Below are 15,998 nucleotides of genomic sequence, written 5' to 3'. Positions count from 1 at the left end.
ATAAGATATATACACTACACAAGCAGAAAGAAGGGTGATAATGCAACGGCGCCTGGTGATCACAATTGCCCAACCTGCGATCGCAGCTGTGTATCAAGGATTGGCCTCTTTAGTCACACAAGAAGTTGCAAAGGGAAAAGATGTTCTCTAGAGACGTAAAATGTCACACATATATATATAAGAAGGCTTGTCTTCGATTCCGAAGATTAGTGAGGAATACAGTATTTCCCGTTGCTTCGCAGCCCCAGATGTGACCTACATATTTTGCCACATCCAGGGCAAGCATAACCATTGTCCGCAGGTGGTCGATTTAGATTTTCTTTTCATCGTCTGTGTTTGTCCTCGGCAGCAGATTTTCTTTTGGTCTCAAATGTGTATCCCGCGGCCTTCGTGAGTGACCTCCAGCTGTCTCGTTTTGACGCCGCATGCAGCCAGGTGCTTTCTTCTATGTCAGCCAAGAAAGATGACGCCTAAGCTGGTCTTTGAAGCGTTTCCGTGGGGCGCCTCTGTTACGTCGACCACCTTTTAGCTCACCAAAAAAGACTGCCTTTGGCATACGTTCGTCTCCCATATATATATATAGGTCCGTGCCGAAAACCTAAAGTAAACGGAAATGCTAATCACAAACATGGCGTCGTAGCGCACCACATCTAGGTAGGTACTGCAGTGTATATTTTAAGTCTACTTGCGCCATAGACATAGTATTATTTTAGCTCTACATATATAGGCTAGGCAGGTTGGTTAGAATCAGAGTCTTTGTAGCACTCTACATCTGATAAGACACAAAAATAAAAGCACATTCCTCGTTCCATATGCTAGGACAAATTTGTACAAAGACAAACGCTCTTTCTTCCTTAGCGCTATTAGAGCATGGAAATGGTTACCTAAGCTAGCCAAGAAAACCAGTGACTTGGTAGAATTTAGGTCTTTGGTTAATATGCATGACTAAATGCATGACGCGTAGGACGTAATCGTCTTCTTTTATTTTGAAGTAACGTTTGTATTATATTAGATAATAGTCTCAGTGTTGAGCGTCTTCCTAAAAATGAATGAATCGGAAATTCCAAAAAAACAACATTAATAAAATATGAATTTTAAATTGTTTAGATGGTGTGTCACCTTTTAAATCAAGCCTAATACAATAACAGCCTTCAATAACTTAGATCCAGATGTATCTGAAAAGAGATATGCTTATGTATTGATGGTAAAATTCTTATTTACAAAACCTATATCAACCCACTGTATGACTCTCTTTCTATCTTTCTGGTTAAAATTTTGTACACGTTATTTCTCCCACAGTTTTTTTTTGTGGGGATTGAACTGAAATTTCGCACAATTAAAAAAAAACAACAACATTTAGACAATTAATTAATCATTATTTTGTTTAATAGTAACAAGGGAAATTAATACATCAGTATTCACAGAATGGATAAATTTGTTGGGTTTTGTCCCCTTAAATAAGTGTAAAGGCTATTAGCCTACTCCCTTACCCAATCTCAGATCAAGTTAATACTTTAAACCATTATTTATTTTACCTATAAAAACATGAACCAATAAACAACAATACTCAATTAGTCAATTAATATTTGGTAATTAATTATTTTGTTTCATAACAAATAAAGGAAATAACTTGTACAGTGTTGGTAGATTAGTTTTAAGGACTAAGTTCTTCCCATTAACATAAGCTTTTTTTTAAAGGAATTTTAAAATATTTTGCTTGTTTATACCTTATATAATAGTTAATTAGTTATTCATATTTCTATTTCTATCTATAATGTCTTTTTATTTGTCAAGGGATGCAAATTAATCTATTTACATATGTTTTCTAAGGTACAACAGCTTGGCCCTATTTATTGACTTATGCACACAATTTATCGACTCATGCCCTACTTATAGACCTAGGCCTTACTCATGGGCCAAGGCCCAACAAATAGAGTTAGGCCATTCATATAGACCTAGGTCCTATATAAAGACTTAGGCCCAGCATATAGACCTAGGCTCTCTATATAGATTTAAGCCATGCATATAGACATAAGCCTACATATATAACCACATAACCACAAACTCTCTAATCTCTAGATCTTAAGTCCTTACAAATTAAAAAATTACAGTAGAGAATGATTAAATTCCCCATAAAAACATTCTGCAGGGATGTAAATGGCTGATTCTTGTGTTGGTTTCAGCTTACGAGGTCGACCTCAAGATTGTCCCCACGCTAGGGACGAGGCGCCAGAACTGACCGTTTTGCAAGTTGAAAAAAGGATGGATAGAGACGCGAATCCAATGAGAGATTCCGACAATTTTGGCTGGAATCAGCAGAAGTCTAATGATGAGGAGGAGGCTGAATATGACGGCGACGTGAGTGAAGAAGACATCTATTTACCTGAAGACATCTATTATCCTGAAGACATCTATTTACCTGAAGACATCTATTATCCTGAAGACATCTATTTACCTGAAGACATCTATTATCCTGAAGACATCTATTTACCTGAAGACATCTATTATCCTGAAGACATCTATTTACCTGAAGACATCTATTATCCTGAAGACATCTATTTACCTGAAGACATCTATTATCCTGAAGACATCTATTTACCTGAAGACATCTATTATCCTGAAGACATCTATTTACCTGAAAGAGAATTCGAACGAGCTCAGCAAGACAGAGACCGTTTCTTGGGTAATAGGGAGCGGTTGAGACAGCCTTTAGAGAGTGCATGGGAGAGAACAAGAGAGTGGTCCGATAGTGATAACGAGACTAATGAGCGACTTATAGACCAATATGAACATAATAGAGTGAGGTCCAGAGAGAGGTCCAGAGAGAGATCCAGAGAGAGTTCCAGAAAGAGGTCCAGAGAGAGGTCCAGAGAGAGGTCCGCACGCTATAGAGATCGTCTTCGCCAAGACAGAGTTGACCCTGGGATTATCAGAGAACCAGCAGAACGGATTTACGATGTAATTGAGAGTTCTTCTGATACAGCTGAACAGGCATTAGGGCGGTCTTCGTATGGCATTTGGGGGGCATTAGGGCGGTCTCTTCACAGGGTGAGTCGGGCACTGCGTCAGTCTTTAGACGGAATGGATCGGACACTAGGACGGTCTTTTATTCGGATTGGGCAGTCCAGATGGACGGTAGGTGAGGATGTCCAATGTGTCAGAGAACGATCTCAAAGTGACAGATACCAGGCTGAAATTGCCAGAGCAAGAGCTGAAAGTGTCAGAGCAAGAGCTGAACGTGGCAGAACAAGAGCTGAAAGTGGCAGAGCAAGAGCTGAAAGTGTCAGAGCTGAACGTGAGAGAGAAAGAGCTGAGCGTGGCAGAGAGAGGGCTCAACGTCTCCAGGCCATGGCTGCACTAGAACCTTATATTGAAGAAGCAGTGTTAATAATACGAGACGATGTGGTGAGTATCTTGTTTATCTTCTGAAAACTATGATAATTCTTTTTAACAAGAAAAACATAAAAAATACGTTTTAAAAATAAATATTTTATACAAGTTATAGAGCATTTCCTTGCTTTTAATGACTAATAAATAAAAGAATTTAAAAAAATAACTTTGTTATCCGGCCAAATTCTGCTCCGGCCGAATATCACTACTGCATTGTTGGTCGAGAAGGAGGAAATACACCGAAGTACTTATATTTCTATTAATATGTATAAAGTGGACATGGTTCAAATATTGTTTGTTATGAAATATATTACCGTTTATATTTTTAAAAATGTGTTTTAAATATATGAATATGCACCAAGCATCTGTTATTATATAGATAAATAGAAATGAAATTTTACATTATAAATAAGCACTATGTTCATAGCTAATATAGCTGATATGTTTATCGGTATTATTTTGTCCTTACCTTTGAGTGGGTTACTTTACATGTTTTATTCATTTACTACGTCACGCTTATCAGACGTCTGTAGAGCTTTGTGGGCATATCTCTAGATGTAGAGACACTGGCGGATCTAGGTGGGGAAGCGAATGAATTTTGTATAGAATTCACACAATTTGTATACTAATTTATTACTTATTAATAATATATACAAATTATTTATATTCAAACTATTTAAAAATTATTTCGCCCCCCCCCTATAGTATGTTAACCCATTTAGTGGCGTCGAGAGGGGGCAAAGGCATCAATTCCGCCCCCCCCCCCTAAACTTTCGAGTGGGGGGGTCCAATTTATTTGTAGAAATCACAGCTTGCTAACAGAATAAATTAATTATCTATATGATTAAAACTTGCTATTGATGTTTTAACCGATTTTTATATTAAGTCGTTTTCCTGGGGGGGGGGGGGGGGGGGAGGGGGGTGAATAGGCCTACTGCCCTTCCCACCTAAACCCTTTCAGTGGGGGAGGGCGGTCCTACTTTTATAGGGAAATCATAGTTTGTGAACAAAATTAGTTGAATTAAAATGTAATTTGTATATTATGTCTCCCTTCTGGTCTTTTGGCCTATTTGATGGGGTAAGGGCTGGGGGGGGGGAGGCAATTGCATCTACTGCCCTCCCCACTCTAGTCTTTTGAGTGGGTGGCGGTCCTATTTTTATGGAGAAATCATAGTTTGTGAACAAAACTAGTTGAATATCTATATAATATAAGGTGCATATTGATGTTTTAACCCATCTGTATATTATATCGCACACATACTCGTATCTCAAATTTTATTATTAGTAAATATAAAATAAAAATGGGTTGCACCAGGTGGGAGGGGCGAAACTAGGAGGAAATGCTTCCGGCGCCTAAGGGTGGCACCTCCGTGGAAACGTCCGCCCGGGGAAGCGGAAAGGCTAAGTACGTGAGCAAAAATGTCTCCCATTGAGCTACCACTGTATGCTCTAGCGAGTGTACTTGCACGTAGTGGGGATGTAAGAAAGGCTTGTGAACCTGTCCGAAACCCACAGCCTCGTTTCTCAACGGGGTCCATACGGGTGGTGATGGTCCCCTCACAGGTGCTGGAGAGTCCCTACGTGGGCTCGGCCTCCGGCCTAACATAATGGGAGGAACTCATGTTGTGGCTAGGAGGACCGTGGAACATGACCAGCCGGGTGTGATTAGTTGCTGCTGGACTCCGGACAGACAGCTTGGTGAAGAGCAAATTTCTCTACCTGGCCACGGGATAAATCCTTCTCAGGGTCACATGGTTCATAAAAGGGATGCGGTCATCTCGAACCATACGTGGACATCTATAATGCCAAATGCAATCATAAGCAGAAATTATAAAAAGGTGCGAGGATTAATCGTTTTCATTCTACCGCTCCTCCCTTTTACAGACGAAAACATGATGTTTTAAAACAGAATAATCAAATATGACGACAGAGTTTATGTAATTTCACATGAATTTATCATGTGTTCTTAAAGAAAGACTTTGCTTTCGAAAATTTAGAATTCATACGAAATTTTTCAGCATAAGAGTATCAATTGAGATGAGTTCTGAACCCACATATTATTTTCTAGTCAACTTTTTCCAACCTTTACTCAATCTAACATTTTTCTAGTTAAATAAATTTAGGACTATAGCTCACAATGTACACCTGAATCCCAAAAATGCAAAAAACAATTTGGAGTAGAATCTAATTGGTCCACTTAATTTCTGTAGAGCTTTGAATTATAGTTCTATAACAAAACAAAGTTACAAACAGGCCTATTGAACAAAATGTATCACTTATAAATGAACTATTTTTTTAAATATTATTTTTCAAATAATTTTTTTTTCGGCGGCGATCTTCAAAGCATGGGCGTAGCCAGGATTTTTTTTCGGGGAGGGTTTTGGAGGGGGGGGGGGGAACCCCCCGACCCCCCCCCCCTCCCGCGAAACAAAAATTATATATATATATATGTGTGTGTATGTACATAATTAATCTTTATTACATTCTGACCCTTTCGGAAGACGTTTATTGTTTATTGTAGACTCCCCGCCCTTGCTAGCAAGGGGGTCTGGGGGAGTTCGCAGCGCTCCCGCAGCGCGGGGCGAAGCCCCGCCGCCGAGCACTATTTCTGGTATTGAAAGCCAACAAAATGCATATTCTGAGGTATCTACAGTGCATTATCTTGCTATTAAAAAGTTTTATTTCAAAAACCTAATGTGCTATTTTTACTGACTTAGACCCTCTCGCGCCGTTCGGCGCATTTTCCGGCAAGCTGTTTCCGCAACTCTTATTTTGCGTAATTCATTTTGTCGGAAAACATGTCCCGCAAAACCTCATGCGACGCTCTGTCACAACCTTACTAAGGATTCGACTCCCAGTTCGGCATATGATTTCTTTGATTTAGACCCGATCTCTATGACTGACTCCTAAAATCTGTCTTAGCCATCTTTGTTGAGACACATTTAATGATTTTCAATTTCGGTAGAAGACTATTCACACTTAATTAATGGAGCCCAAGCCACTGGTAGAAATTTGTAACCTTTCTTGACTACGCTCTTGGAATTACATGCCTGTATTTCGCTTTAGATTTAATATGGAAAAGGAAAGTTTTTTCCTCAAATCATCTGTTGAGGGGTTTTAAACTAAAAAATCTCTGTTTTTTTTTGTTTGTTTTGTTTTTAATTCAAAACCCCATTTAGCTACGATCATAGAATTTGGTGACTGTAGTTTGTTTTAAAATAATATTGAAGAGAGAGGTTTTCAACTCTAAACGCTCTGTAGGGGAATTTTAAACTCAAAACCATCTGGAGGGGTTTTAAACTTTAAAGAAAAAGCCATCTGGAGGAGGGGGATTTAAACTCAAAACCCCTTTGGCTACGCTCATAGATTTTATAGTGTGTAATTTGCTTTTTTTTTTATATTGAAGAGGTACTTTTTAGCTTCAAACCCCAACTGGAAAGGGGAGGGGGGTTAAACTCAAAACCCCTTTAGCTACGCTCATAGAATTTTGAGTGTGTAATTTGCTTTTTTTATATTGAAGATGGGGTTATCGTAAATTTTGGATGGGGTTTTAAAATCAAAATCTTCCTCAACTGTGCTGTTGGAATTTGGGGATTGTTGTTTGCATTTTTTGTTTTGTTTTGTTTTATAGAAGAGGGGGATTTAACTGCAAAAACCTCTGGTAGGGGGTTTAAAATTCAAAACCCCCTGTAGGGGGTTTTAAACTCAAAGCCCCCTGGTAGAGGGATTTGTATCTCAAAACCCCCTGATAGGGGTTTTTAAAATCTCAAAACCCCCTGGTAGGGGGATTTCAACTCAAAACCCCCTGGTAGAGGGTTTTTAACTCAAAACTGCCTCGGCTGTGCTGTGGTAAGTGATGATTTAGTATTAAAATCTCACCTAAAATAAACAAAATGAAAGCAAAAATTAGTCACTTAATTCCGCCCGGGGGGGGGGATTTCATTTCGGGGGGGGTTTGAACCCCAAGAACCCCCCCCTGGCTACGCCCATGCTTCAAAGCCTTAATTTAAATATGTGGGGTATCTTCAAATCGTTTAATTTGCAATGTAGTAAGGGCCTATAAATTCATATTATAATATTTTTCAAGTAAAACATTTTTCAAAAGGTCCTTTTTTAATAGGATGAATAATGAGCTGTAGATGTCAGGACAATGCGTTTCTGCAGTGAAGAATGCATGAAAACGCTTTTGGTGTCGGGGATTCGCCCTGAACCCTACCGACGAATAATGAGCTGTAGATGTCAGAAGAATGCGTTTCTGTAGTGAAAAATCCAAGTAAACGCTTTTGGCTTCGCCACTGGGGTGGCTTTCATATCTCCACCAGACACCCAAGCTATCAAGAGAAAGGCCTCAAAATTACTGTTTTTTTTTTCTTTCTTTTGAAGGTTGAGAAACAGTGCTTTTATATATATGTATATATATATACCCGTGTAGTCCAGCCCCCTAATTGAGATTTATCTTCTACAAGTAAGCATATCATAGATAGACAGATGACCACATTACTTTAGATAGGATGGACGTAATGTCAACATGTTGACACTGTCTACTGTCTAGATGTCACACCTAATTGTTTTTTTTTTTTTTGCGCAACTTTCATTCTTATAGCTTAGCTAGTGCTCTTTGGTTCAATCAATGCTGTGGACCAGTTTGTACCTAGTGGGATTTGATTCAATCAATGCTGTGGACCAGTTTGTACCTAGTGGGATTTGATTCAATCAATGTTGTAGACCAGTTTGTACCTAGTGGGCTTTGGTTCAATCAATGCTGTGGACCAGTTTGTACCTAGTGGGATTTGATTTAATCAATGTTGTAGATCAGTTTGTACCTAGTGGGATTTGGTTCCATCAATGCTGTGGACCAGTTTGTACCTAGTGCGCTTTGGTTCAATCAATGCTGTGGACCAGTTTGTACCTAGTGGGATTTGATTCAATCAATGCTGTGGACCAGTTTGTACCTAGTGGGATTTGATTCAATCAATGCTGCCTTTTCTAAATTTATTTACGAATATTGCACGAATCTGAATTTGAACGTGAGGTCTCAAGCCTTCACGATGGAAGACCGACGCGTTAGCCACTTTGTAATTTAAGTGCTCATTAAAATAGACGTTTTTATAGTTATCTATTATTTGTTTCCAATTTTTTGCGAACGACCTAATTCTATATACAAAAAGTATGTCCACAATTAATTAATTGAATTGTATTTAGAGTAAAATAATTCATACTGTCAGGGGTTCTATTTTATATATATACTGTTGCTTGTCTATAGTTCTTGTTGTGTTTCTTAACTTTGGTGCCTGTGGCTCACTAGGGGTTTCTTGAATATTAAATAATACTTGCTTGGTACATTCTTTGTTACTCAATTATAATTCAATACTTGCTTAACTCAAATACGAACACTTAATATACATCAACTCTAACTCCTTATATTCACGAATATCGATAATACTTTAATACTTAATAAAGCACACAATTATATCACTCTTATGAAATACACAAAACACCAGTCCTTCAACTTATAAATATATAAATGCATAAATACCAGTCCAGGAAGTAAACGTACGTTTTGGCGCTGCCCTTTTCTCGCCGCCATTTAGGCGCCGCCGATTTTGTATAACATTGATTTCCTGAGCAGCATTTTTGGTGAAGCCATTTAAAAGTGCGATAAACAATATATGATCATATGGTATATGTAGTATACATTCTCACCCCCCTCTCCTTTTCAAACAATATATGATGATATGGTATATGTAGTATACATTCTCACCCCCCTCTCCTTTTCAAACAATATATGATGATATGGTATATGTAGTATACATTCTACCTCCCTCTCCTTTTCACAGAAAAAAAATAAAGTTTTAATAAATTTAACAATACCATGAACACATATTTCGAACTTTGGATAGCTGTCTGTTCGTGTGGGGTGAGATCGGACATGTCGTTTCTATTGTCCAGGGTTCGAAATCCCCCGCCACACATGCTACATAATGCTATTGATATAACAATAATTATATAAGGAAAATAAAGTCCAAAATCTTTTGTTATTACAAAACAAATATACAAATACACACATAAAACATACATATGTAACATTTTTAAGGACATAATGACATTTAGAATGTGACTATGGCATTTAGCTCCAAAACGTCACCCTCCAAAACGGCTGCGCTAAAACGTCCTGCCTGGTAGCGAACATACGCTACGCCCCTGCACTCATTGTTAAAATAAGGATACGGAGCAATGAAAACTAATAATACAAGAAATCAGTAAACTCTGTCTTACCCTCTAGGGAGGAAACCTAAGCTCTTGATGTCTAAGAGAATAAAGAAAAAGAAATCCCACATGTAGAACAAGGCGAATACCTTACATTAAATAACGAATGACTATAAATAGATACAATGGACTAAAAGTATCATTGATTTCATACTTAGGGCTCTTCCACGCAAATAGATACTTCAAGGCCCACAATGCCAGAACCTCCTGGTTTGACATGGTCAGAACTTGATGTCCTCCCAACGGCAGTGCACTATAGGGACAGGATTCCCGACGGAGAAGCGGCCTCTTCAGATGTTCGATGCTCCATCTGTCTGAAGGATTTCGAGACGGGTGACCAGAAGCTTATATTGCCCCGTGTTCACAATTTCCATATAGAGTGTGGTGACAAATGGCTCAGGGTAAGATTGCCTGAAATGTCTTTAATATTAGCATCTTGACATAATATTTTTAGACCAAGACAGTGTGTTAAAAAATTAACTTTAGCCTTAAAGATGTAAAAAATAAATACTGCCAAATCTAAGAAGACAACAGCCAACCATTCCATCAATACTACCACTTGTGTCGACAACGTTGGTCGACTTGTGTCCATTAAATCGCAAACAGTACTGTCCTCAAACGTGTATGTTCCTTACTCTATCCCACTGTTTCAGCGCCACTCCTGTACTAAGGAACGTAAACCAGACCACGAGGACAACTCAGTAAAACTATCTGTATGTTGTAATCATGGAAGTAAGCAACAAAAAAAATCATTAAAAAAATCCAAAGTGGTTCAGAAGGGAAGAACTCCACACTCAAGAATAAAAAAGGTTATTTCACTTTTTCGATAAAAAAAAAATTTACTACCAATAATTAATTGACTAATTGGTTAATTTTGTAATTAATTCTTTTGTTTTAGGTACAATAAAGAATTGTTCAGAGTTTAAGCTTGATTCAGAAATGCGTGTGAAAGAAATAATGTGTGCATTTTTTAAAGGGGATTAACCACGACATATTTAGCCATATCTGTGAACACTTAAGGATTACTTCCCTTTGTTGGTATCGATCAAAATACTTATTAACCAATAATTAATTGACTTATTGGCTATATAGTTTGTAAGTTCATGTATTGTCTACGCCAATGATTAATTGTGCAAAGTTTCAACTTGATCCGAGAATGGGTGTGGGGAAATAACGTGTTCAAACGTTGCACCAGACAGACAGACCGAGAGATAGACAGACAAACATCGTGAGTTGATATAAGCTTTGTAACTAATATTACAAACTATTTCAGAGTAACGCCACGTGTCCTGTTTGCCGACATCTAATCAAGTAGTAAACACCTGGCCAGTACTTGCACTTCTAATGTTACTATGAAAGCTCTTGGAACTTTAAATAGGCTCTATTAACAGTATGCTTGTTTTATTTAACACCATCCATCGACCATCAAGTCATTAATATTAAACGGCCATGAATTAATTATTTGTGTTTTCTTGTTTACAGAATTCTATTTTATTTGTTTATGTTTAGTATAATTTATTTGCGTTTAATTATTTAGTAAAAATTAGATAAATTCAAAAAGAGTGTATTGCTTACCGCACATAAAATTTAATTTCTCAATGCGCTATGCTGCTAAGGTATAAACTATACATGTCAGTTCCATTTGAATCTGATTTCCCATACTTAAGCTACGAAAGTAAATTATTACGGTATGATTAGGTAGGTGCTCAAATATTATTTATTTTATCGAAAACAAATGAATCGATTAACTAAGATTAGTCACCGATCTCTCAGCCACTTGTACTTGCTTTTCACCGCACCCCTCCCCATGTCTTCAAATGTAACATATTTACAGGTGGAAGAACTCAACTTTCTTCTGCCTTATCAATGATATAGATACGTCTTGCGACATAAAAGATACGGCACAAGTTGATTTTCTGTCAGGTATATGTCTTCCCAAGGATTGCTACCACCCTAGTGACAAACTAGAGGAGAAGATTTAGCGAATGCCATGCAAAAATGCCTTGAAGACAATAAGATTGATTTAAATGAACTCGTTTTAACAGCAACTGATGGAGCCAGAAGTATCACAGATAAAGATAAAGGACAGCGATTCTCCACAAATTTCTTATGTTTCACTGCTTAATACACCATGAATTGCTTGTCAAAAGCACTCTACCATCGTCAGTTTAAAGAATTCTTAATCAAAATGGAGACTCAGTATTCCGACCTCCTTCTTTCCAATAAAGTGCATGGCTTTCTAAAGGTATAGTGTTAAAAATTCCAGCTTTGTGCTTGAATAAAATAAATGTATTCCTAAATGAAAAGGATATTAATCAACCTGAATTAGTGACAAATGACAAATGTTTGCAAAATGTTACTTTATCAGCAAAAGTAAATGAGCTGAATCTAAAACTACAAGAAAATGGAAACCTAGCCGATGTTTTGGTAGAAGATAAGAGCGGCGGCTGAGCAGTAAAATGGTTGGCTTCCAAACCGGGATCCCGAGTTAGAATCCAAGTGACGAATGAGATTTTTAATCTCTGGATATTTTTTTTTTTTTTGCGCTTCTAAAACCACATAGCTCTAATGGGTACCTGACATTACCTTGGGAAAGTAAAGGCGGTTTATCGTTGTGCTGGACACATGACACCCTTATTAACCGTGGGCTGAAGAAAGACATGACCTTTACATCACCTGCCCTATAGATCACAAGGTCTGAAAGGGGAACTTTAATTTACTAATTCATAGCCGTAATTGACTTCATTTTCTAAAGCAATATCGCTATAAACCTGTGCAACTGTTTGAGCGTTATTGAGCATTCAACAATATTTGAGCATTTCAAAACCAACAAAACCATTCTAGCATTCATAGTAAATCCCCTCAACACAAATAGTAACGACATCCACAATGAGCCATTTGGAATTGATACTGGACTTCAAAAAGTAAAGCTTTGTGGAGTGGAGAACTTACTGAGTTGAAAAGCAAGTTGGAAAAGATGGAGCTTCAGAAATGTTTGTAACGCAACAAAAGTGGACAGCTTTCAAAGGAAATGCCGCGAGATGAGGCACTTGTATTAGACGCATGGAACTGCCTTCCAGATTTCTACAGTTAATTGAAAAGGTTGGCCACTGGAGTGCTAACTATATTCGGATCGACATATTCATACGAACAAGCGTTCTCTTGTATGAATATAATTAGAAGTAAACTAAGAATCCAACTAACAATTGAAACGTTAGAGTCGTGTTTGAAACTAAAAACAAGTTATGAGCCAAATGTAACTAAACTTTCTCAAATCAAAGCCATTGTTTCCATTGTATTTGTTTGCTCAATTGTTTTGTTATTGAATTACAAGTTGGAGAGGTAGGTCAAAGTTTCATTGTTTAAATGTATTTACTAACATAGTAAGTAATTATCTAATAATGCCATATATATATTTTTTTTAATTTGTTGTGAAAAACACTAGTCATATATAAATGTAGAGATTATTTTTCTTATGAATAAATAAATTCGTTTTTATTTATCAAAGAACGTTATTTATCTATTTATAGTTGGCGAGAAAAAAACTTTGTGGCTCTTTAAAAACTTTTGAAATTTTGTAAATTGTAATTTTTGGCTCTTCTGACTCGAAAGGTCGCCAACTTCAGCACTAGCCTATAGTTTTTAAAATACACAATTATATCTTATATAAAAAAAAAGCATTTACAGTAGGCCTACTGGGCGACACAAATGAATATCCAAATCTCTAAAATGTAATGTCTAAAGTGAAAAAAAGTACCGGTAGCTAAGATTTGTAGCTAAAAAACATTAATTGTTGACATCTTTTTTTAAAAATTATTTTGACTAAAACTAAATGTTTGGCGAGTCAACTGAGTTCCAACCAAGTAGAGTAGCTGATATGGTAGCTTAAGACAGCTTAAGACAGATTAAGACAGCTCGGTGTCTAAGCGGACTATTACGTATTTCTCGCTTCGTCTTTTCGTTTTCATTGGCTCAATAAACAATCTGATCATATCTAACTCCCTTCCGTTGAGTTGCTAGTACTAGAGTTAAAGCAATATATAATCCAGGGGTGGGCAAATTACGACACGCCGGCCACATGCGGCCCGCCAGAGTCTTTTATGCACCAGCGGACACCTACAGAAATCAGGTGCTCCCACAGGTTAAACATATTAAAAATGCAAATATATTTAAAAATAAATAATTCTAAATATCTATATAAATTTTAGCAAGTTCTTGTTCTTATCACTTATAAATAAAATAAATTATGGCTTTTATATAGCGCTACTTTCATGCTTATGGCATGCTCATAGCGCTTTGGTCCAGTCTCAGTTGTGGACCAGTGTCTAGGAGAAGGTTACAGTAAACACAACTCTGCCCGAGTCGAGTTAGCTGGAGTATTTTTCTAATTTGTAATTACACATTTCATATAAATTTATGTGGCCCCCCATTCCCAAATTTTTTTTTAATGCGACCCTTGATGGAAAAAGGTTGCCCACCCCTGACATAATCCATATTTAGGCCCGGCCTTGGATAATTGTAGGTCCTAGACCACGTGGATTTGATGGCCTAAATGATATATATTTTAAAAAATTATAGAGAAACCGCAAAACATAAAATTACGCAATTTATTAAAAACCTTCCCGTCTATATCTATAACTGGAATTCATATATCCCAATTACCGTAGTAGAGACAGAGTTAGACCAGTAAACATAGTCATAGTGCTCTAGTATGTTTGAGATCTCATCCAAGTGATGCTAGTATTTCTCAACTGTATGGTAAATGATGAACAGAATATGAATATGATGGTGGAACCACTTCCCAAATCAACCGAGATCATTCATATTTTTTTATGTTGTTTTTGATTTTTGTTTATTTTTTAAATCTCCCCAACTTTTCAAAAAAAAAAAAATTGCAAGCTGAGAAGAGAAATTGTAATTTAACACATCAACACTCTTGTTCAAAACAATAAAGAGAAAAATAATTTGTCTGACTGTGGACATCATTGATTTGCAACTTCGGATAGTCAATCTGACTGCATGAACAGCAACTCCTAGAGGGAAGTTTATAAAGAAAGTAGACAAACAAAACACGAGACAACAAAAACTGAGAGAGCAAGCAAGATTTGAAACTGTTAGCAGTAGCTGTGACATATGCTGCTAGTAGACAAACAAAACACGAGACAACAAAAACTGAGAGAGCAAGCAAGATTTGAAACTGTTAGCAGTAGCTGTGACATATGCTGCTAGTAGACAAACAAAACACGAGACAACAAAAACTGAGAGAGCAAGCAAGATTTGAAACTGTTAGCAGTAGCTGTGACATATGCTGCTAGTAGACAAACAAAACACGAGACAACAAAAACTGAGAGAGCAAGCAAGATTTGAAACTGTTAGCAGTAGCTGTGACATATGATGCTAGTTGGCAAACATCTGATGTGTACAGAGGAAATCCAATTATTGCCTTCGTTGGCATAAAGGAAAGCAGATAGCAGAAGATATGCAAAGAAAGCGACAGCTGAAGTGCTCTCACGAAAATGGTAGGCCATATAATTGAGGCCGCAAGAAAAGCCCTAACCGAAGACAAGCGTACATGACGGAAAGGAAACTTAAATAAACCCGCAGGTGGGCAATGGCTTTGTCGGAACGGAATCATTGTGGCAAAAAAATCAGGTCACGACTGGGTTTGTTATTGAAAAGTGCATTCATCCTTAATCTTTGTCTCTCTATCTCTTTCTCTCTTTCTCTCTCTCTATCTATCTATCTTTCTAAAACCCCCATTTTCTTTTGTTTCTATGCTTTATATTGTTTATTATGGGCGGAACAACCCTTCGATTTAACTTTGTAAATAAACGGGCCACATTTTAACAATAATCCTAACATACTTTACTAGCCCATGAATTAGTGTATCTGTTACAATGAAATTTCACGGACCGCTCTCTCTTTCCTTCTCTCTCTCTCTCTCTCTCTCTCTCTCTTTGTATATATATATATTTATCTTTCTGAAACACCCCATACCCCGACACATACACAGATTCATGTTGTGGGCCCGTTAATTCTATTATGACTCTTACTTATCAGCCTACCTTCCCTCCCCCGCCAACAACAAAAGCTATAGTCCTTCGTATACTCTATGACTTTTCTTCCGGCTTGGAAAAGGGGGGGGGGGGATTTTCCGTCCATTATAAGCACTATAAAGCCTGGGAACAAATCAACGGTTCTCAATGAGCGTCTAGGAGGTAAAAGGAACCTGTTCGGGATATTTCATGGGATCTGTATGTTATGAATGAATCAGTCAAGAAGTGATATTTTACGTTTATTAGTATGTTACTAACTGTAACTTATAAGAGAAATTCAAGAGG

The 15,998-nt window shown here is 37.3% G+C and overlaps 1 protein-coding gene across 2 annotated transcripts; it reads left to right on the top strand.

The window, feature by feature from the left end:
• The first annotated feature begins 614 nt into the window (after window positions 1–614).
• On the top strand, window positions 615–11,116 carry LOC106073798 (zinc finger CCCH domain-containing protein 13-like). Of its 2 annotated transcripts, none has more exons than XM_056045105.1 (4): window positions 615–654; window positions 2,184–3,405; window positions 9,816–10,058; window positions 10,931–11,116. In XM_056045105.1, exons 2-4 carry the CDS (start codon window positions 2,263–2,265, stop codon window positions 10,970–10,972), a joined length of 1,428 nt encoding a protein of 475 aa, XP_055901080.1. In that variant the 5' UTR covers window positions 615–654; window positions 2,184–2,262; the 3' UTR covers window positions 10,973–11,116. The 2 variants fall into 2 exon arrangements, with proteins under 2 accessions (XP_055901080.1, XP_055901081.1); XM_056045106.1 differs by lacking the exon at window positions 10,931–11,116 and adding an exon at window positions 7,774–7,855 and having other exon boundaries at window positions 9,816–9,936.
• Window positions 11,117–15,998: the final 4,882 nt, after the last annotated feature.

This window comes from Biomphalaria glabrata, chromosome 10, assembly GCF_947242115.1.
Source record: "Biomphalaria glabrata chromosome 10, xgBioGlab47.1, whole genome shotgun sequence".
Taxonomy (NCBI): Eukaryota; Metazoa; Mollusca; class Gastropoda; family Planorbidae; genus Biomphalaria; species Biomphalaria glabrata.
The sequence above is the reverse complement of the archived record's forward strand: the minus strand, read 5'-3'. Positions and strand labels throughout refer to the sequence as shown.

Coding starts and splice junctions, on each gene's coding strand:
- LOC106073798 (XM_056045105.1), top strand. CDS start 2,263: ATGGATAGAGACGCGAATCCAATGAGAGATTCCGACAATTTTGGCTGG. Junction 3,406..9,815: donor TAATAATACGAGACGATGTG/GTGAGTATCTTG, acceptor TTTCATACTTAG/GGCTCTTCCACGCAAATAGA. Junction 10,059..10,930: donor GTGGTGACAAATGGCTCAGG/GTAAGATTGCCT, acceptor AAACTATTTCAG/AGTAACGCCACGTGTCCTGT.